Source organism: Procambarus clarkii, chromosome 85, assembly GCF_040958095.1.
Source record: "Procambarus clarkii isolate CNS0578487 chromosome 85, FALCON_Pclarkii_2.0, whole genome shotgun sequence".
In the NCBI taxonomy this organism is placed as follows: Eukaryota; Metazoa; Arthropoda; class Malacostraca; order Decapoda; family Cambaridae; genus Procambarus; species Procambarus clarkii.
In genome coordinates, this window is record NC_091234.1 from 5,110,797 (window position 1) to 5,134,577 (window position 23,781).

Consider the following 23,781-nt stretch of genomic DNA (forward strand, 5'->3'; position numbering starts at 1 on the left):
GCTGCACGGGGGTGCAGCTCGTCTGCTTCCCCCAGGAAGCAGCCCGTGACAGCTGACTAACTCCCAGGTACCTATTTACTGTTAGGTAACATGGGCATTCAGGGTGAAAGAAACTTTGCCCATTTGTTTCTGCCTGGTGCGGGAATCGAACCTGCACCATAGATTTACGAGTCCTGCGCGATATCCATCAAGCTACCAGGCCCCCAAAGACCTGTGTGTGTGTGTGTGTGTGTGTGTGTGTGTGTGTGTGCGTGTGCGTGTGTGTGTGTGTGCTTAAATCACAAACAAATTAATACGTGATGAACAATGTGTCACAACAGTGTCAGACCTCCAAGGAAGGATTAGAACAGGAATTTCTTTGAGTTTTTGTATTTAATAATACATCATCAGAATGATGAATTTACAGTCCAGTAGGTGGTCTCGGGTTTGTGTACGTTTAGGGGTGATTCTGGATGGCATGGGTTCGAATGCTGACCGGGTCAAATAGAGTTCTTAGTGAAATATATATATAGGTCTACTTCTATTTACTCAGTTCTCATAATGAGAAAACTACTATCAAGTCGTGTGAGTCAGGTCTCATGTTCTTTTGCGCTAATACAATACACTAAAATTAATAGTGTGATTGCATTGTGCAGGTATCGTTGGAGCTGAGGAACCTTGTCGGGTACTACGTCAGCAGCATCTACGTACCCACTCTGCTCCTTCTTGTCATCTGCTACCTCACTTTCTTCTTCGACCTCGCTGATTTTTCAGTAAGTTACTTTTCTGAACCTCTTAACATATGTGCTTAATTTTGGTATATAAACTCTCGTTTCTCAATGCACACCTGCCCACACATTCACATGTGTATCATGTGTACACTCGTGCATAGATACTTGGGTCTAGATATACACCCAAGTATCGTGCCTACCCACGACCCAAGACCCAAGACATACACACTCGTGCATAGTGTGTATGTCATGTGTACACTCGTGCATAGTGTGTATGTCCACGACTGACCCACACGTGGGTCAGTCGTGGAGGAAGAAACTAGGCTGGGTGCGGCGGTCCGAGAATTACCAAATAATCTCGGGATATCTAAACATCAAAGAGCCAAAACATAGTCTTGGTCCTAGGCAGTGTACAGCTACGCAGTGACAGTATCATAGTGAATTCTGAGAACGTTAGAAAAGAAGAGATACAGATAAACGAGTCTTGACAGCACAGTGCCACCAGCGTGGGAGCAGCAGTGGACCACATGGGAAGGACAATGCTTTGAGCAGTCGACCGAACCCCGATATATACTCACCTAAGTTTGTGCTTGGCTGGGGTGGTGGCCGTGAGTACCCTCTCTTAGGTCATCAATAAGGTGTACAGATTGATTTTAAATATTAATTTAGATTCTAACATAGTCTGTAAAAGCAGAGTAAAGAGGTTCATATCAAACTAGATTTTCTGTGGCTCAGAGTAGTAGGAAGTTGACACGTAGGTGAGAGTGAACACATGTGGAATGAATTCAGGGAAGGACTGAGGGTTATGAAGGAGACAGTTTCCAACCTGCAGGATGAGCTGAAGGCAGCAAAAAATGAAATAAAAAGCATGAAAGAAAAATCCTACCCAGCACCAGATGCAAACCATCCAGAAGTGTGATGGCAATTTTCCTGTTGAGGGGAATCTTACAATACAACCCTCATTTGCAGAGTTGCAAATGCAGAGTGTGTGTGTGTGTGTGTGTGTGTACTCACCTATTTGTACTCACCTATTTGTGCTTGCAGGATCGAGCATTGACTCTTGGATCCCGCCTTTCCAGCTATCGGTTGTTTACAGCAATGACTCCTGTCCATTTCCCTATCATACCTAGTTTTAAAAGTATGAATAGTATTTGCTTCCACAACCTGTTCCCCAAGTGCATTCCATTTTTCCACTACTCTCACGCTAAAAGAAAACTTCCTAACATCTCTGTGACTCATCTGAGTTTCCAGTTTCCACCCATGTCCCCTCGTTCTGTATTATTACGTGTGAACATTTCATCTATTTCCACTGTGTCAATTCCCCTGAGTATTTTATATGTCCCTATCATATCTCCTCTCTCCTTAATTTCTCCAGTGTCGTAAGGTTCAGTTCCTTCAGCCGCTCTTCATATCCCATCCCTCGTAACTCTGGGACAAGCCTCGTCGCAAAGCCTCCTGTGTGTGTGTGTGTGTAAGTGTGTGTGTGTGTGTGTGTGTGTACTCACCTAGTCGTACTCACCTAGTTGTGTTTGCGGGGGTTGAGCTCTGGCTCTTTGGTCCCGCCTCTCAACCGTCAATCAACAGATGTACAGATTCCTGAGCCTATTGGGCTCTATCATATTTACACTTGAAACTGTGAATGGAGTCAGCCTCCACCACATCACTTCCTAATGCATTCCATTTGTCAAAAACTCTGACACTAAAAAGTTCTTTCTAATATCTCTGTGGCTCATTTGGGCACTCAGTTTCCACCTGTGTCCACTTGTGTGTGTGCCCCTTTTGTTAAATAGCCTGTCTTTATCTGCCCTATTAATTTCCTTCAGAATCTTGAATGTGTGATCATGTCCCCCCCTAACTCTTCTGTCTTCCAGCGAAGTGAAGTTTAATTCCCGTAGTCTCTCCTCGTAGCTCATACCTCTCAGCTCGGGTACTAGTCTGGTGGCAAACCTTTGAACCTTTTCCAGTTTAGTCTTATCCTTGACTGGATATGGACTCCATGCTGGGGCTGCATACTCCAGGATTGGCCTGACATATGTGGTATACAAAGTTCTGAATGATTCTTTACACAAGTTTCTGAATGCCGTTCATATGTTGGCCAGCCTGGCATATGCCGCTGATGTTATCCTCTTGATATGTGCTGCAGGAGACAGGTCTGGCGTGATATCAACCCCCAAGTCTTTATCTTTCTTTGACTCCTGAAGAATCTCCTCTCCCAGATGATACCTTGTATCTGGCCTCCTGCTCCCTACACCTATCTTCATTACATTACATTTGGTTGGGTTAAACTCTAACAACCATTTGTTCGACCATTCCTTCAGCTTGTCTAGGTCTTCTTGAAGCCTCAAATAGTCCTCTTCTGTCTTAATCTTTCTCATAATTTTGGCATCGTCCGCAAACATTGAGAGAAATGAATCGATACCCTCTGGTAGATCATTTACATATATCAGAAACAAGATAGGACCGAGTACAGAGCCCTGTGGGATACCACTGGTGAATTCACGCCAATCGGAGGTCTCACCCGTCACCGTAACTCTCTTCTTCCTATTGCTTAGGTACTCCCTTATCCACTGGAGCACCTTACCAGCTAAACCTGCCTGTCTCTCCAGCTTATGTACCAGCCTCTTATGCGGTACTGTGTCAAAGGCTTTCCGACAATCCAGGAAAATGCAGTCCGCCCAGCCCTCTCTTTCTTGCGTAATCATTGTCACCAGGTCGAAGATTTCTAATAAGCCAGTCAGGCAAGATTTACCCTCCCTGAACCCATGTTGGCGATTTGTCACGAAGTCCCTTCTCTCCAGATGTGTTACTAGGTTTTTTCTCACGATCTTCTCCATCACCTTGCATGATATACAAGTCAAGGACACTGGCCTGTAGTTCAGTGCCTCTTGCGTGTCGGACTTTTTGTATATTGGGACCACATTCGCCGTCTTCCATATTTCTGGTAGGTCTCCCGTCTCCAGTGACTTACTATACACTATGGAGAGTGGCAAGCAAAGTGCCTCTGCACACTCTTCCAGTACCCGTGGTGAGATCCCATCTGGATCAACAGCCTTTCTAACATCCAGATCCAGCAGGTGTCTCTTGACCTCCTCTCTCGTAATTTCGAACTCTTCCAAGGCCGCCTGGTTTACCTCTCTTTCTCCTAGCACAGTGACCTCACCTTGTTCTATTGTGAAGACCTCCTGGAACCTCTTGTTGAGTTCTTCACACACCTCTTTGTCATTCTCTGTATACCTGTCCTCGCCTGTTCTAAGTTTCAATACCTGTTCTTTCACTGTTGTTTCCTTCTGATGTGACTGTGGAGTAGCTTTGGTTTGGTCTTGGCTTTATTTGCTATATCATTTTCTAAACTTTTCTCTACTTCTCTTCTCACCCTGACGTACTCATTCCTGGTTCTCTGGTATCTCTCTCTGCTTTCTGGTGTTCTGTTATTCCGGAAGTTCCTCCACGGCCTTTTGTTCAGTTTCTTCGCTTCCATACATGCCCTATTATACCATGGATTCTTCTGCTGCTTCTCGGATTTTTCCCTTTGGGACGGGATGAACCTGTTTACTGCCTCCTGACACTTTTGGGTAACATAGTCCATCATACCCTGTACAGACTTATCTCCGAGGTCTGTGCCCCAAGTTATTTCCCTTAGGAAACTTCTCATCTGTTCATAATTTACCTTTCGGTATGCCAGCCTTTTGATTCCTAGTTCTTTTTTGGGGAAGATAATTCCTAGCTCTACCAGGTACTCAAAGTTCAATACACTGTGATCACTCATTCCCAAGGGCGCTTCCATCTTAACTTCCCTTATATCCCACTCATTTAGGGTAAATATCAAATCAAGCATTGCTGGTTCATCTTCTCTCATTCTTGTTGGTTCCGTGTGTGTGTGTGTGTGTGTGTGTGTGTGTGTGTGTGTGTGTGTACTCACCTAATTCACCTAATTGTACTCACCTAATTGTGCTTGCGGGGGTTGAGCTCTGGCTCTTTGGTCCCGCCTCTCAACCGTCAATCAACTGGTGTACAGATTCCTGAGCCTATTGGGCTCTATCATATCTACATTTGAAACTGTGAATGGAGTCAGCCTCCACCACATCACTTCCTAATGCATTCCATTTGCTAACTACTCTGACACTGAAAAAGTTCTTTCTAACGTCTCTGTGGCTCATTTGGGTACTCAGCTTCCACCTGTGTCCCCTTGTTCGCGTCCCACCAGTGTTGAAAAGTTCATCCTTGTTTACCCGGTCGATTCCCCTGAGGATTTTGTAGGTTGTGATCATGTCCCCCCTTACTCTTCTGTCTTCCAGTGTCGTGAGGTGCATTTCCCGTAGCCTTTCCTCATAACTCATGCCTCTTAGTTCTGGGACTAGTCTAGTAGCATACCTTTGGACTTTTTCCAGCTTCGTCTTGTGCTTGACCAGGTACGGGCTCCATGCTGGGGCCGCATACTCCAGGATTGGTCTTACATATGTGGTGTACAAGATTCTGAATGATTCCTTACACAGGTTCCTGAAACGCCGTTCTGATGTTAGCCAGCCTCGCATATGCCGCAGACGTTATTCTCTTTATGTGGGCTTCAGGAGACAGGTTTGGTGTGATATCAACTCCTAGATCTTTCTCTCTGTCTGTTTCATTAAGTACTTCATCTCCTATTCTGTATCCTGTGCCTGGCCTCCTGTTTCCACTGCCTAGTTTCATTACTTTGCATTTACTCGGGTTGAACTTCAACAGCCATTTGTTGGACCATTCACTCAGTCTATCCAGGTCATCTTGTAGCCTCCTACTATCATCCTCTGTTTCAATCCTCCTCATAATTTTTGCATCGTCGGCAAACATTGAGAGGAACGAATCTATACCCTCTGGGAGATCATTTGCATATACCAGAAACAGTATAGGTCCAAGGACTGACCCCTGCGGGACTCCACTTGTGACGTCTCGCCAATCTGAGACCTCACCCCTCACACAGACTCGTTGTCTCCTGTTGCTTAGGTATTCCTCTATCCACCGGAGTACCTTCCCTCTCACTCCAGCCTGCATCTCCAACTTTCGCACTAGCCTCTTGTGTGGCACTGTATCAAAGGCTTTCTGACAATCCAAAAATATGCAGTCTGCCCACCCTTCTCTTTCTTGCCTTATTTTTGTTGCCTGGTCGTAGAATTCAAGTAACCCTGTGAGGCAGGACCTGCCATCCCTGAACCCATGTTGATGCTGTGTTACAAAGTTCCTTCGCTCCAGATGCTCCACTAGTTTTTTTCGCACAATCTTCTCCATCAGCTTGCATGGTATGCAGGTTAGGGACACTGGCCTGTAGTTCAGTGCCTCCTGTCTATCCCCTTTCTTGTATATCGGGACTACGTTAGCTGCTTTCCAAATATCTGGCAGTTCCCCTGTTGCCAGTGATTTGTTATACACTATGGAGAGTGGTAGGCTCAGTTCTCTTGCTCCTTCCTTTAGAACCCAAGGGGAGATTCCATCTGGGCCTATAGCCTTCGTCACGTCCAACTCTAGTAAACACTTCCTTACTTCCCCACTGGTAATCTCAAACTCTTCCAGTGGTTCCTGGTTAGCTATTCCCTCACTTACCTCTGGAATTTCTCCTTGTTCTAAGGTGAAGACCTCCTGGAATTTCTTATTCAATTCCTCACACACTTCCTTGTCATTTGTAGTGAATACTTCCGCCCCTATCCTTAATCTCATAACCTGTTCCTTTACTGTTGTTTTTCTCCTAATGTGGCTATGCAACAATTTAGGCTGAGTCTTTGCCTTGCTTGCGATGTCATTTTCGTATTGTCTTTCTGCCTCTCTTCTCATCCTGACATATTCATTCCTGGCATTCTGGTATCTTTCTCTGCTCTCCAGTGTCCTGTTATTCCTATAGTTTCTCCATGCCCTTTTACTTTGCTGCTTAGCTAGCCTACATCTTTGACTAAACCATGGGTTTTCTCATCTTCATTTCTCTGTTTTCCTTTTGGACTGGGACAAACTTGTTTGCTGCGTCCTTGCACTTCTGCGTGATGTAATCCATCATATCTTGGGCCGTCTTTCCCCTGAGCTCTGTTTCCCATGCTATATCTGTTAGGAATTTTCTTATCCCCTCATAGTTTCCCTTTCGGTATGCTAACCTTTTGGTTTCGGTATCCCTCCTCGAGTTCAATAACCCTTCTTCAATCAAGTACTCAAACAACCCGAGCTGTGGGAGCAAAGAAAGGAGTGGGAGTGTGTGTGTGTGTGTGTGTGTGTGTGTGTGTGTGTGTGTGTGTGTGTGTGTGTGTGTGTGTGTGTGTGTGTGTGTGTGTGTGTGTGTGTTTGTGTGTGTTTGTGTGTGTGTGTGTGTGTGTGTGTGTGTGTGTGTACTCACCTAGTTGTACTCACCTAGTTGTGCTTGCGGGGGTTGAGCTCTGGCACTTTGATCCCGCCTCTCAACCGTCAATTAACAGGTGTACAGGTTCCTGAGCCTATTGGGCTCTATCATATCTACACTTGAAACTGTGTATGGAGTCAGCCTCCACCACATTACTTCCTAATGTATTCCATTTGTCAACCACTCTGACACTAAAAAAGTTCTTTCTAATATCTCTGTGGCTTGTTTGGGCACTCAGTTTCCACCTGTGTCTCCTTGTGCGTGTGCCCCTTGTGTTAAATAGCCTGTCTTTATCAACCATGTCGATTCCCTTGAGAATCTTGAATGTGGTGATCATGTTCTCCCTAACTCTTCTGTCTTCCAACGAAGTGAGGTTCAATTCCCGTAGTCTCTCCTCGTAGCTTATACCTCTCAGCTCGGGTACTAGTCTGGTGGCAAACATTTGAACCTTTTCCAGTTTAGTCTTATGCTTGACTAGATATGGACTCCATGCTGGAGTCGCATACTCCAGGATTGGTCTGACATATGTGGTATATAATGTTCTGAAAGATTCCTTACACAAGTTTCTAAAGGCCGTTCTTATGTTAGCCAACCTGGCATATGCTGCTGATGTTATCCTCTTGATATGAGCTTCAGAGGACAGGTCTGGGGTGATATCAACCCCCAGGTCTTTCTCTCTCTCTGTCTCTTGAAGTATTTCATCTCCCAAGTGATACCTTGTATCTGGTCTCCTGCTTCCTACCTCTATCTTCATTACATTACATTTCCTTGGGTTAAACTCTAACAGCCATTTGTTCGACCATTCCTGCAGCTTGTCCAGGTCTTCTTGAAGCCTCAAGCTGTCCTCCTCTGTCTTAATCCTTCTTATAATTTTAGCGTCGTCAGCAAACATTGAGAGGAATGAGTCTATACCCTCTGGGAGATCATTTGCGTATATCAGAAACAGGATAGGTCCAAGCACAGAGCCCTGTAGGACTCCACTGGTAACTTCACGCCATTCTGAGGTTTCACCCCTCACTATAACTCTCTGCTTCCTATTGCTTAGGTACTCCCTTATCCACTGGAGCACCCTACCAGTTACTCCTGCCTGTTTTTCCAGCTTATGCGTCAACCTTTTAAGGGGTACTGTGTCAAAGGCTTTCCGACAGTCCAAAAAAATGCAGTCCGCCCATCCTTCTCTTTCTTGCTTAATCTTTGCTTAATCTTAATCTCTCCAGATGTGTTACCAGGTTTTTTCTCACGATATTCTCCATCACCTTGCATGGTATACAAGTTAAGGACACTGGCCTGTAGTTCAGTGCCTCTTGTCTGTCACCCTTTTTAAATACTGGTACTACATTAGCAGTCTTCCATATTTCTGGTAGGTCTCCCGTTTCCAGTGACCTACTATACACTATAGAGAGTGGCAAGCAAAGTGCTCCTGCACACTCTTTCAATACCCATGGTGAGATTCCATCCGGCCCAACAGCTTTTCTCACATCCAGCTCCAATAGGTGCTTCTTGACCTCATCTCTTGTAATTTCGAACCTTTCCAAGGTCAACTGGTTTGCTGCCACCTCTCCTAGCGCCGTGACTTCTCCCTGCTCTATTGTAAAGACCTCCTGGAACCTTTTGTTGAGTTCTTCACACACCTCTTTGTCATTCTCAGTGTACCTGTCCTCGCCCACCCTAAGTTTCATCACCTGTTCCTTCACTGTTGTCTTCCTCCTGATGTGACTGTGTAGTAGCTTTGGTTCGGTCTTGGCTTTATTAGCTATATAATTTTCATACCTTTTTCTCAGCGGCTCTTCTCACACTAACATATTCGTTCCTGGTTCTCTGGTATCTCTCTCTACTTTCTGGTGTTCTATTATTACGGAAGTTCCTCTATGCCCTTTTGTTCAGCTCCTTTGCTTTCATACATTCCCGATTAAACCACGGATTCTTCCTTTGCTTCTGTTTTTTCCTGTCGGGCTGGGACAAACCTGCTTACAGCCTCCTGACATTTTTGGGTGACATAGTCCATCATGTCTTGTACGGACTTAGCTCCGAGTTCTGTGTCCCAATGTATATCCCATAGGAATTAGTTCATCTCCTCATAGTTTCCCTTTCGGTACGCCAGCCCTCTGTTTCCCAGTTCTTTTTTGGGGTGATAATTCCTAGCTCAACCAGGTACTCAAAGCTCAATATACTATGATCACTCATTCCCAAGGGGCTTCCAACTTAACTTCCCTTATATCCGACTCATTTAGGGTTGGACGCGGCTGCTCGCAGCCGCGTCCAACAGCCTGGTTGATCAGTCCAGCAACCAGGAGGCCTGGTCGACGACCGGGCCGCGGGGACGCTAAGCCCCGGAAGCTCCTCAAGGTAACCTCAAGGTAAGGGTAAATATCAGATCAAGCAACGCTGGTTCATCCCCTCCTCTCATTCTTGTCGGTCCCTTGACGTGTTGACTTAGAAAGTTTCTTGTTGCCACATCCAGCAGCTTAGCTCTCCATGTGTCTGGGCCTCCATGTGGGTCTCTGTTCCCCCAATCTATCTTCCCATGGTTGAAGTCTCCCATGATTAGTAGTCTGGATCCGTTCTTGCTAGCCACAGAAGCTGCTCTCTCTATTATATTGATGGTGGCCAAGTTGTTTCTATCATATTCCTGTCTGGGTCTTCTGTCATTTGGTGGGGGGTTATATATGACTACTATTATAATTTTCTGTCCTCCAGTTGCTATGGTGCCTGAAATGTAGTCACTGAAACCTTCACAGTTCTGAATTACCATCTCTTCGAAACTCCAACCTTCTCTTAGTAGCAGAGCTACACCACCTCCTCCTCTCCCTTCTCTCTCTTTCCTCACTACATAGTAGCCCTGTGGAAACACTGCGTTTGTTATGATTTTCGTTAACTTTGTTTCTGTGAGTGCTATTATGTCTGGGTTTTCTTCTAGTGCCCATTCTCCAAGTTCACTTGTTTTATTTGAAATCCCGTCTATGTTAGTGTACATTGCCTTGAAGCTCACTTTCTTCTGTTCATTTTCATGTCCCTTTCTTGGCGAGCATTCTGCTGGTGTGGGAAGCTGTTCCGTGGGTGAGAGGATCTGTGAGGTGGTTTGCAGGGTCTCAGAGGATTTTGGGGTGGGGGGTGGGGGGTTGAAGGGAAGGGGGGACAGGTAGGGTGTGGGTTAAGGAGGTAGGGGGGACCTGGAGGATACGCAGTGAGGGGGGAGGAGGGATAGAGAGGGTATGGGATGAAGGGGGAGGGGGGGACAGGGGGAAAAAGGAGGGAGGGGGGACATGATGGGAATGGGGAAGGGGTGTCAGGGTCAGAATGGGGTGGGGTGGGAGGGATGGTTGGGTGGGGGCAGGTAGGGTGAGGGGAAGGGAGGGTTTCTATGCAGAGGGGGTGGTGTGTGTGTGTGTGTGTGTGTGTGTGTGTGTGTGTGTGTGTGTGTGTGTGTGTGTGTGTGTGTGTGTGTGTGTGTGTGTGTGTGTGTACTCATCTATTTGTGCTTGCGGGGGTTGAGCTTTGGCTCTTTGGTCCCGCCTCTTAACTGTCATTCAACTGGTGTACAGATTTCTGAGCCTACTGGGCTCTATCATATCTACATTTGAAACTGTGTATGGAGTCAGCCTCCTTCACATCACTGCCTAATGCATTCCATCCGTTAACTACTCTGACACTGAAAAAGTTCCTTCTAACGTCTCTGTGGCTCATGTGGGTACTCAGTTTCCACCTGTGTCCCCTTGTTCGTGTCCCACCAGTGGTGAATAGTTTATCCTTGTTTACCCGGTCGATTCCTCTGAGGATTTTGTATGTTGTGATCATGTCTCCCCCTACTCTTCTGTCTTCCAGTGTCGTAAGGTGCATTTCCCGCATCCTTTCCTCGTAACTCATGCCTCTTAGTTCTGGGACTAGTCTAGTGGCATACCTGTGGACTTTTTTCAGCACATCCAAATGTACTCACTAGAAAGAAGACGAGAGAGATATCAAATAATATACACCTGGAAGATACTGGAGGGCCAAGTACCAAATCTACACAGTAAAATAACAACGTACTGGAGTGAACGACATGGAAGAAAATGTAGAATAGAACCAATGAAGAGCAGAGGTGCCATAGGCACAATCAGAGAACACTGTATAAACATCAGAGGTCCGCGGTTGTTCAACGTCCTCCCAGCAAGCATAAGAAATATTGCCGGAACAACAGTGGACATTTTCAAGAGGAAACTAGATTTATTCCTCCAAGGAGTGCCGGACCAACCGGGCTGTGGTGGGTATGTGGGCCTGCGGGCCGCTCCAAGCAACAGCCTGGTGGACCAAACTCTCACAAGTCGAGCCTGGCCTCGGGCCGGGCTTGGGGAGTAGAAGAACTCCCAGAACCCCATCAACCAGGTATCAGCTTCGTCTTGTGCTTGAACAGATACGGGCTCCATGCTGGGGCCGCATACTCCAGGATTGGTCTTACATATGTGGTGTACAAGATTCTGAATGATTCCTTACACAGGTTCATGAACGCTGTTCTGATGTTAGCCAGCCTCGTATATGTCGCAGACGTTATTCTTTTTATGTGGGCTTCAGGAGACAGGTTTGGAGTGAAGAAGGGTTATTAACTTCTAGATATTTTTCTCTGTTCGTTTCATTAAGTACTTCATCTCTTATTCTGTATCCTGTGTCTGGCCTCCTGTTTCCACTGCCTAGTTTCATTACTTTGCATTTACTCGGGTTGAACTTTAACAGCCATTTGTTGGACCATTCTTTCAGTCTGTCTAGGTCATCTTGTAGCTTCCTATTATCGTCCTCAGTTTCAATCCTCCTCATAATTTTTGCATCATCGGCAAGCATTGAGAGAAACGATTCTATACCCTCTGGGAGATCATTTACATATATCAGAAACAGTATAGGTCCAAGGACTGACCCCTGCGGGACTCCACTCGTAACGTCTCGCCAATCTGAGACCTCACCCCTCACACTGATTCGTTGTCTCCTGTTGCTTAGGTACTCCTGTATCCAACAGAGTACCTTCCCTTTCACTCCAGTCTGCATATCCAGCTTTTTCACTAGCCTCTTGTGTGGCACTGTATCAAAGGCTTTCTGACAATCCAAAAATATGCAGTCTACCCACCCTTCTCTTTCTTGCCTTATTTTTGTTGCCTGTCGTAGAATTCAAGTAACCCTGTGAGGCAGGACCTGTCATCCCTCAATCCATGTTGGTGCTGTGTTACAAAGTTCTTTCGCTCCAGGTGCTCCACTAGCTTTCTTCGCACAATCTTCTCCATCAGCTTGCATGGTATGCAGGTTAGGGACACTGGCCTGTAATTCAGTGCCTCCTGTCTATCCCCTTTCTTGTATATCAGGACTACGTTAGCTGCTTTCCAAGTTTCTGGCAGTTCCCCTGTTGCCAGAGATTTGTTATACACTATGGAGAGTGGTAGGCATAGTTCTTCTGCTCCTTTCTTTAGTATCCAAGGGGAGATTCCATCTGGGCCTATAGCCTTTGTCACATCCAACTCTAGTAAACACTTCCTTACTTCCCCGCTGGTAATCTCAAACTCTTCCAGTGGTTCCTGGTTAGCTATTCCCTCTCTTATCTCTGGGATTTCTCCTTGTTCTAAGGTGAAGACCTCTTGGAATTTCTTATTTAGTTCCTCACACACTTCTTTGTCGTTTGTAGTGAATCCTTCTGCCCCTATCCTTAATTGCATAACCTGTTCCTTTACTGTTGTTTTTCTCCTAATGTGGCTATGCAGCAATTTAGGCTGATTCTGTGCCTTGCTTGCGTTGTCGTTTCGTATTGTCTTTCTGCCTCTTTTCTCATCCTGACATATTCATTCCTGGCATTCTGGTATCTTTCTCTGCTCTCCAGTGTACTGTTATTCCTATAGTTTCTTCTCCATGCCCTTTTACTTTGCTGCTTAGCTAGCCTACATCTCTGATTAAACCATGGGTTTCTCATCTTCATTTCACTGTTTTCCTTTTGGGCAGGGACAAACTTGTTTGCTGCGTCCTTGCACTTTTGCGTGATGTAGTCCATCATATCTTGGGCCGTCTTTTCCCTGAGCTCTGTTTCCCATGCTATATCTTTTAGGAATTCTCTTATCTCCTCATGGTTTCCCTTTCGGTATGCTAACCTTTTGGTTTCGGTATCCCTCCTCGAGTTCAATAACCCTTCTTCAACCAGGTACTCAAACACCAATACACTGTGGTCGCTCATTCCTACTGGGGCCTCAAAACCGATTTCTCTTATGTCAGAGTCGTTCAGGGTGAAGACCAGGTCGAGTCTCGCTGGTTCGTCATTTCCTCTCATCCTTTTGGGTTCACTGACATGCTAGGTTAAGAAGTTTCTAGTCACCACCTCCAGTAGTTTGGCTCTCCACGTATCCTCGCCTCCATGTGGTTCCTTGTTCTCCCAATCAATCCCTCCGTGATTGAAGTCCTTCATGAGGAGCAGCTGGGAACTATTTCTACAGGCAGCAGAGGCTGCCCTCTCAATTATAGTGTTAACTGCCATGTTGTTGTTTTCGTACTCTTGACTGGGTCTTCTGTCATTTGATGGAGGGTTATATATTACTGCTGCTACTATCCTTGGTCCTCCCATTGTCATGGTGCCTGCTATGTAGTGTGTGTGTGTGTGTGTGTGTGTGTGTGTGTGTGTGTGTTTACTAGTTGTGTTGTGTTTACTAGTTGTGTTTTTATGGGGGTTGAGCTTTGCTCTTTCGGTCCGCCTCTCAACTGTCAATCAACAATTTACTAACTACTTTTTTTTTTTTTTTTTTTTTCCCCACACCACACACACACACACCCCAGGAAGCAGCCCGTGACAGCTGACTAACTCCCAGGTACCTATTTACTGCTAGGTAACAGGGGCATTCAGGGTGAAAGAAACTTTGCCCATTTGTTTCTGCCTCGTGCGGGAATCGAACCCGCGCAACAGAATTACGAATCCTGCGCGCTATCCACCAGGCTACGAGGCCCCTACGAGGGTGTGTGTGTGTATGTGTGTGTGTGTGTGTGTGTGTGTGTGTGTGTGTGTGTGTGTGTGTGTGTGTGTGTGTGTGTGTGTGTTTGTGTGTGTGTGTGGGGGGGGAGAAGCAAAGAAAAAAAAGTAGTTAGTAACAGTTAATTGATTGACAGTTCATAGGCGGGCCGAAAGCGCAGACCGCAACCCCCGCAAGCACAACTAGGTGAATACACATTTCTAGCAGGATGGTAAATAAACAGACCAAAGTTGGCGGAGAGGAACAGGAAGACCTATACATGGAATTTATTGCTCAGGCATGGAGGGAACTCAGGGATGAAATGAATGACATGAAGGAAACTATAAGTGAACTGCAGATAACTAAGTGCAGCACATGAGGAGATAAAAAACTAAAAACAGGCCCTCGTCAGACTCTGGCCCAAGAAAGACTTAATTACAGAAGAGGAAAATATGATGAGATGAGGAACTTCCTAAGGGGAATACCATGGGAAACAGAACTCAGAGAAGAATGTACAGGATATGATGGTCTATGTCACGAAGAAATGCCAGGAAGCTGGAGATAGATTTATCCCTGTCCAAAAGGAGAAAAGTGAAAAGCAACAGAAGTTCAACCATGGTTCAACCAGGAATGAAAGATAGCGAAATAATTGAGTAAAAGAACATAGAGAAACTACAGGAATAACAGAACGCCAGAGAGCAGGGAGAGATACAAGGCGGCCAGAAATGAGTACATCATAGTGAGGAGAGAAGCAGAGAGACAGTATGAAAATGACATTATAAGTAAAGCTAAGACCCAACCAAAGCTGCTCCACAGCATATCAGGAGGAAAAACAGCGGTGAAGGAACAAGTGATGAAACAGAGAAAAGGGGAGAATAGATACACAGAGAATGACAAGGAGGTGCGTGAAGAACTCAACAAGAGATTCCAGGAGGTCTTCACAAAAGAACAAGGAGAAGCCCATGAGCTAAATAATCGGGCAAGCCCCTTGCCCGAAACGCATATTGGTGTCTTTAAACGCATATTGGTGTCTTTAGGTATTATATGTACTAGCTCTATCTATAAATCCAACAATATGTTTGTAAATCAACTATGTATGTGCTTTTCCTGAATAAAAATTTATTTATATGTTTATTTATTTATTTATGAATGAGGAGGAGGCAAACCAAGCAATCTTGGAGGATTTTGACCTCACCAGTGATGAGGTCAAAAGCAATCTGAGGGAGCTGAATGTGACAAAGGCTTTTGGGCCTGACGGAATCTTACCGTGGATTCTAAAAGAAGGTGCAGAAGCACTAAGCGTGCCACTCTTTATATAACAAGTCACTGGAAACGGGAGACCTACCAGAAAGCTGGAAGACAACTAATGAAGTTCCCATATAGAAAAGGGTGACAGGCAAGAGGCACTGAACTACAGGCCAGTTTCCCTAACTTGTATACCATGCAAGGTGATGGAAAAGATCTTGAGAATAGGGCTCATAGAGCATCTGGAGGGAAATAGCTTTATAACACACCACTAGCATGGGTTCAGAGATGGTAAATCGTGCCTCACAGGGTTAATAGAGTTCTATGACCAAGCAACAAAAATTAGGCAAGAAAGGGAAGGGTGGGCAGACTACCTTTTCTTGGACTGTCAGAAAGCTTTTGACACAGTACCCCATAAAAGGCTGTTACGAAAGTTGGAGCAACAGGCAGGAGTAAAAGGTAAAGTGCTCTAGTGGATAAGGGAGTATCTAAGCAATAGCAAACAGCAAGTAACTGTGAGGGGGAAAAGACATCAGAGTGGCGAAATGTCACCAGCGGAGTCCCACAGGGCTCTGTACTTGGCCCCATCCTGTTTCTAATATATGTAAATGACCTTCCAGAGGGTATAGACACATTCCTCTAGGTCTTAACAATATAGCAAGGAGAAGCCCCTTGTGGGAAATCTACTGGTGATTAATTTATTTAAATTTTCGATTAGTTTAAAGCAGACTGTATTTTATTTATTTTTATTACTTATTTTTAATTTCAAAGTGGACTGTATGTATGAAGTATTATCACCAGTAAATTCCTTCACATAAACCTGGGGGTTCAAATATTCAGTTAATGAAACGGTTGATTCCCGACTCCAGCCTTAAATATTTAGATGTAAGCAAGCACCATATTGATTTTGTTATTATTTTTATTATTATACAGTCTTTAACGCAATCTATTTGAGTTAAAAATATAACCCACCCCGCAGGACCTGGAGTCGTGCATCATCACCAACTACTCCCTTAACCTAACATTTATGGCCAAAATAGGTAATGGGTAATAGAGAAAAATAGTGAGCACTTCCCTGTGGTTGTCGTGGTCGAAGACGTCCTTTCTTAATTGTACTAGAGCTGCCTTCCCAGGCTAGTGAGTCCCATCTGCCTGATGCAACTGGTTTTAAGGCGCCAGAGGCCCGCCTTTGCCCCTTCTCCACTTCATAGTGTTAGTATGATTGGTATAAACCTGACATAACCTTTCCATCTAGGTGTGCCAGGGTTTATTAACTGAGGTCGGAAATTTCCAAAATTATTCCAGGAGAGAGAAACACAGATCGATGTCCACTGTTTAGGACTAACGTACACTGATGTTCCCGCTCGAAGTCATAGGTTGAGATTAGGTTACTAACACGTCTGCACATCTCTTCGTGCAGTACGAATATCCAGTATTAGAGTTGCAGGTATTGAATACTAGTAGGCGTTTCAGTGTCCTGCTAATTCGGGTATTAGTGAATTTATTCAGTTATAATATTATTTAAGGGGTTGTTTGCCCAACAAAGATATTCAGCCATAATTACTCAAAAGTATAATACTGTTTGAGTTTTATTCAGCACTGCTCTGCACAGTCCCCCTCTGCTGCCCTTACCAGATGTGAGTTCCTTTCCGCAGGAGTGTTCCCTTCTGGGTTTGCAGGTCGATTTGGCCCTTAAGTGACGTCATTTCCTACCAACTCCAAAGGAGCCAGCTTTTCTAACATTTTGAGGGTAGTCCCCAGCAGCGATCCCCCTAACCCAGAGCCTAACAACACAACCCCTAACAAGCAGCAACCCCCAGCTAAGAAGGTGAGCATGCAACCCCCCCCCCCCCCTCACCACCATGAGGAGCCAGACCCCAAGCCGAGGCAGAGGGACCCCGAACAGTAGAGCCAGAATTCCTACACTAAGCCGCAATAAGACACCTGACAGGGGGAGATCCTCGTCGACCTCCCGCTGGAAAGAATCCAAGACTCCCTCCCACCCTCACAGGAGGCCCCAGGCCCCCAGCTAGGGGCGCCCCCGGGCCAACACCCCAGCCAGGTCTGGCCCGGGAGGCAACAGATCCAGGTCGTCAGACCGTTCAAGCCCAGGGAGCCGGAGACGAGTCAAAGCCAACCAGCGACGCCCGTCAGGAGGCCGAGGCGGCAGGAACGGGTGGAAAGATTTTTTTTTTTTTGAGATATATACAAGAGTTGTTACATTCTTGTACAGCCACTACTACGCGTAGCGTTTCGGGCAGGTCCCTGGAATACGATCCCCTGCCGCGAAGAATTGTTTTTTCATCCAAGTACACATTTTACTGTTGCGTTAAACAGAGGCTACAGTTAAGGAATTTCGCCCAGTAAATCCTCCCCGGCCAGGATACGAACCCATGACATAGCGCTCGCGGAACGCCAGGCGAGTGTCTTACCACTACACCACGGAGACTGTCGGGAGAGGTTGGTCTGGAGGAAGAGGGAGGAGAGGAGGAGGTCGCGCTTGGTAAGGCAGACAATAGTGACGGAGGTCAGGATCACGGCCCCTGAGCGGGAACTCCTGAGCAAAGGTTTCACCTTGGTGACAGGACCCCCTCGGCACAGAGAAGGATTCAGATCGTCCACCAGACTCTAGAGACCCTAGAGGCTCAGATCAATTCGGCCTGGAGTGGCCTCCGGTCAGGGAAACCAGCCCTGGAACCGCCCCCACACCAGAAGTGGTCACCCCCCTCCCTATTGACCCATAACCTAAACCACCACCAGCCTAGACCCCAGACCCCTTTCAGACTAAACGGCCTACGTGACCAGATGAACCTTTTGACTTCTTTCCTAGAGATACAGGTAGCAGAGCGCTGCCACTTCAACCTCCAACCGGAGCACCATGCAGCCCTGTGAAGACTTGAAGAAAGAAGGGACGTAGTCGTTAAGCAAGCGGAGAAGGGCAGGACAGTGATCCTCTGGGAAAAGACAAACTACAAAACAGAAATGAAAAGTCACCTAGCGTATGGGACCACGTATCAACCAGTAGAGAATGGGCAGATGGCCCTGAGGAATGCTCAGACCCGCAGTAGGTCCTAAGTTATGGAGTTTTTCAGAAATGAGAGCAGGAAGGGTTATCTTGAGGTTATCTTGAGATGATTTTGGGGCTTTTTTAGTGTCCCCGCGGCCCGGTCCTCGACCAGGCCTCCACCCCCAGGAAACAGCCCGTGACAGCTGACTAACACCCAGGTACCTATTTTACTGCTAGGTAACAGGGGCATAGGGTGAAAGAAACTCTGCCCATTGTTTCTCGCCGGCGCCTGGGATCGAACCCAGGACCACAGGATCACAAGTCCAGTGTGCTGTCCGCTCGGCCGACCGGCTCCCGACCGGCTTGAGGGTATCCTCATACCGGAAGCAAGAGATTTCTTCCTGGCTTTCAAGTCAGAGCTTCCGAACCTCTACCTCCTCCCGAAAATCCACAAAGGAGTAGACCCAATCACGGGTACCTGGCCGGGACGCCCGGTGCTGAACGGATGTAAAGCTCCAACGAGACCTGTGGATAGGATCTGCACTGCTCTACTGAATCCCCTCCTACGCCTCCTGGAGGAGAGGTTAGTGGACACAACAGACTTCCTGGTCAAGTTAGAGGAAGTTAACCACACATGGGGCCAACTCCCCCAGGAAACCACCCTTTTCTCCTTGGATATAGTGTCCCTATACCCGAGCCTCCCCCAGCGGGAAGGAGCAACGGTTGTAGCAGATTTTTTCGAAGCAAACGCACACAGGATAAAGCAAGACCTACGTGACGCAGGAGTCCGGACCCCACCCTCAAGAGCACTCATGATAGAGGCAATCCTACACATCATGCGGGATACCATCCTCACCTTTGACAACAACACCTCAAGGCAAATCAAAGGCACGGCGATAGGAGTGTCAAGCAGTGTAGCGATTGCCGAGATTTTCGTACACGTTTTCTTTGAATCACAAAGGACCCGGTACCAAGGCAGACCGCCAATATACTACCGCTACATAGACGACATATTTGGGATCATGATAGGTCCACCGGAGAACCTAAGCGCCTTCCACACATGGGCTAACTCCATCCATCCAAACCTGAGGTTCACAATGGAACACAACGCAAGGGACCTGAGTTTCCTGGACACAACAATCTCCATAAACACAGCGACCAGACGACTAGAGACGAAGGCCTACTACAAATCAACTAACTTACATACCTACCTGCAGTACGACTCTAGTCACCTGCTCCCACTGAAGAACTCATTCCCAACTCCCTGTGCCTTAGACTGAAACGCATCAATAGCTGCGATCAGACCCTGAAATCACAGGTAGAGGGCCTCTGGGACATGTTCCGGAAGCGGGATTACCCTGAGGAAGTTCTTCACAGAGCGGCACAAGGCATCCGATCAAAGTCAAGGGAGGAACTCCTCCAACCGGTGCAACGCAAGAAACTGGGTAGGGATATACTCGTAGCCACGTATTTCGATGGCCTCGAAGGCCCACTGAAAACGGCAATGAAACACCTTTGGGCTTGGCTGCAACGAACGTTTGGGGAACACCTGTCCTGGCACAGATTTACCCAGGACCCACCCATGTTGGCCTGGAGGAGGAACAAATCCTTGAGGGACCGCCTAGTGTCCACAGTATTCCGCTAGCAGGTAATACACATAATGGGGATGACTACTAATGGCCATAAATCTGTACAAAACCCATTAGCCGCCCCAGACCCGCGCACCAATAACGGGAATAAGGTAGCACACGCAATCAACTGGATCCCTGGCAGTTAAAGGTTCGTTAAAAACCTATTAGCTGACCAAGACCCACCAGCAACATGGGGACAACTTCCCGGGACCCTGGGAATAAGGCCAGGCGGCGCCCCGGGAATCTCAAGCATAAAGGTGGTCTCAACCAGAAGGCATTAAATGAACACAGGACACCAGGTTGAGTTAGATGCCCGACAAGTACACCAAAAAGGACAGTACACGATGAAGGGAAACTACCTCCCTAGAAAGTCTAGACAAAAAGACCAAGGAGTCGACATAACAACAAGTTTAACTCTGGAGACGCAAATAAATAGAATATTGATAGTAGCATACTCTACATTAGCGAAAGATATATAACATTAGGATCGTAAATAAGGAGGCATTTAGATCTCCGTACACCACCTACGTTTTGGAGCATGTCACACCATCATTGTGCCCTCATCTAATGAAATACATAAGGTAACTCGAAAATATTCTGGATTTTGCATCAAGGCTCGTCCCAGAACTACGAGGGATGGGGTATGAAGAAAGACTGAAGGAACTGAACCTGACTAGGCTAGAAAAAAGAGAAGTGAGGTAAGGACATGAAAGAGACGTATTCTTGCAGGCAGGAATAGAGGAAATATTCACAATGAATTCCCAGTGTACAAGATGATATGGATGGAAGCTTGAGACTCAGATGATTCATAAGATGTTGGAAACACTTCTTTTAGCATAAATGTAGTGGGGAAATAGAATGAATTAAACGATCAGGTTATGGAATCAAACTCGAATCATAATTTTAAAAGTAGATATGATAGGGAAATAAGTCAGGAGTCATTACATTAGACAACCGGCGGATGGAAAATAGGGGTCCAAGAGCTAATACTAGATCCTGCAAGCAAAAAAAGGTGCGTATAATCGCACGACGACGACGACGGGGCTCGGAGAGCTGCTGGGTCGTTCCATCATTACGAAGATGACAGTGTTGGAGAGAGCTGTGGACGTGCGGTTCCTGATACCATAAAAATACCCAGACCAGTAGCAGAAGGTAGAAAGTGACGATTATTGAAAACTATACGAATCTGGGAAATTTTTTTAGCAAGTGTAACCAAACGAAGCCGGTGAGAATCAAAACAAACAAAATTGGTGGATGTGAGGAGATTGTCAGTGTCTGCAAGAGAAGAAAGTTTGAAGGATTTAATTGAGAAACGCATTGGGAAAGGTTTCCTTGCCAGGTTACAGAAAGTTGAGGATTTGCTAGAGAGCTTTAAAGATTATTTTTTTAGTTAGAAAATAAAATGAAAATATTAAAAATAAGATTAATATTTTAAAAGGAAGTGTGTTGCAGCAGGAGAAGGAAATTATCAGGTTGACTGGTGAGGTAAAGAGACAGGTGGGAAAAATTATCAGCTTGATTGATGAGATAAAGAGACAGGTGGTACAAATTATCAGGTTGACTGATGAGGTAAAGAGTCAGGTGGGACAAATTATCAGGTTGACTGATGAGGTAAAGAGACAGGTGGGACAAATTATCAGGTTGACTGATGAGGTAAAGAGACAGGTGAGACATATTATCAGCTTAAGTGATGAGGAAAAGAGACAGGTGGGACAAATTATCAGCTTGACTGATGAGGTAAAGAGACAGGTGAGACATATTATCAGCTTAAGTGATGAGGAAAAGAGACAGGTGGGACAAATTATCAGCTTGACTGATGAGGTAAAGAGACAGGTGAGGCATATTATCAGCTTAAGTGATGGGGTAAAGAGACAGGTGGAACAAATCAAGAAACAAGTGAATAAATGTAAGACGTGTAAAGTAAGTAATGGAAAATGAAGGAGGATGAGTTTGAAGAATTTAACAGGAAGACAGACAAATATGGAGGACACAGAACAACCCAAGGTGCTTATCTTTCCACCACAGTTCCAGCATATTGTTATATTCACTTTTCTAGCAGTCGCTTCATGCAATGACGAAATGAAACACATCGATTTTCTTCCTTCCTGCCCTCACTCAGCTGCATATTCCAGCATAATGTGCTAGCTAGAGTTGGGCTAGTGTAGTATTATCTGTGTTCAAAATATGCCCCTTGCTTAATACTGGAGACATCAGTGTCTACACAACATTTTCGGAAAATCCTTTGGGATCGTTTTTTGTAACATCCACATCGGTCTCAGAATACAGGATTTATTTAATGTAGAAGCTATGTGATGTTTGAAGGATACACGTCCTTTGAACAGCACGAGTGACATCATGCACAACCCTCTGCACAGCACGAGTGACATCATGCACAACCCTCTGCACAGCACGAGTGACATCATGCACAACCCTCTGCACAGCACGAGTGACATCATGCACAACCCTCTGCACAGCACGAGTGACATCATGCACAACCCTCTGCACAGCACGAGTGACATCATGCACAACCCTCTGCACAGCGCGAGTGACATCATGCACAACCCTCTGCACAGCACGAGTGACATCATGCACAACCCTCTGCACAGCACGAGTGACATCATGCACAACCCTCTGCACAGCACGAGTGACATCATGCACAACCCTCTGCACAGCACGAGTGCCATCATGCACAACCCTCTGCACAGCACGAGTGACATCATGCACAACCCTCTGCACAGCACGAGTGACATCCTGCAAAGCACGAGTGACATCATGCACAACCCTCTGCACAGCACGAATGACATCATGCACAACCCTCTGCACAGCACGAGAGACATCATGCACAACCCTCTGCACAGCACGAGTGACATCATGCACAACCCTCTGCACAGCATGAGTGACATCATGCACAACCCTCTGCACAGCACGAGTGACATCATGCACAACCCTCTGCACAGCACGAGTGACATCATGCACAACCCTCTGCACAGCACGAGAGACATCATGCACAACCCTCTGCACAGCACGAGTGACATCATGCACAACCCTCTGCACAGCACGAGTGACATCATGCACAACCCTCTGCACAGCACGAGTGACATCATGCACAACCCTCTGCACAGCACGAGTGACATCATGCACAAACCCTCTGCGCCGCGCGAGTGACATCTTGCTGAACACTCTGCACAGTACGAGTGACATCAAGCAGAACACTACACAGCACGAGTGACATCAAGCAGAACACTCTGCACAGCACGAGTGACATCAAGCAGAACACTCTGCACAGCACGAGTGACATCAAGCAGGACACTCTGCACAGCACGAGTGACATCAAGCAGAACACTCTGCACAGTATGCGTGACATCACGCTCAACATTCTGCACAGCACGAATGACCTCAAGCACAACACTGCTCAGCACGAGTGACATCCAGTAGAACACTCTGTACAGCACGAGTGACATCAAGCTCAACACTGCACAGCACGCGTGACATCAAGCTCAACATTCTGCACAGCACGAATGACCTTAAGCTCAACACTTTTCACAGCACGAGCGACATCAAGCAGAACACTTTGTACAGTACGAGTGACATCAAACTCAACATTCTGCACAGCACGAGTGACATTAAGCTCAACATTCTGCACAGCACGAATGACCTCAAGTTCAACACTCTGCACAGCATGAGTGACATCAAGCTCAACACTTGACATCAAGCTTAATTCAGCAGATGCTGAAGACATCGTGCGAGAATTCCCATAGATTCTGTAACGAGAACCTGCCTTATGTTTTGTTTGCTGCTCGAGAGGGGGTTACAAAGTTCACTGGGTTGTTCTCCTTTTGAGTTAGTCTTTGGCCATAAGGTTCGTCGACCCTTGCAACATGTTACAGGAGAATCT

At 46.2% G+C, this 23,781-nt stretch overlaps 2 protein-coding genes across 2 annotated transcripts in view; one reads left to right on the forward strand and one right to left on the reverse strand.

Moving 5' to 3' along the window:
- LOC138358644 (uncharacterized) overlaps positions 1-21,824 on the forward strand; it is a 73,358-nt gene extending 51,534 nt beyond the window's left edge. Inside the window, exons 6-7 of the mRNA XM_069316711.1 lie at positions 636-752; positions 21,339-21,824. Coding sequence (XP_069172812.1) covers positions 636-752; positions 21,339-21,824 — 603 coding nt within the window. The remainder of the gene's footprint in view (positions 1-635; positions 753-21,338) is intronic.
- Positions 21,825-22,175: 351 nt separating this feature from the next.
- Positions 22,176-23,054, reverse strand: LOC138358645 (suprabasin-like). The gene has a single exon (XM_069316712.1). It carries the CDS (start codon positions 23,052-23,054, stop codon positions 22,176-22,178), a length of 879 nt encoding a protein of 292 aa, XP_069172813.1.
- Positions 23,055-23,781: the final 727 nt, after the last annotated feature.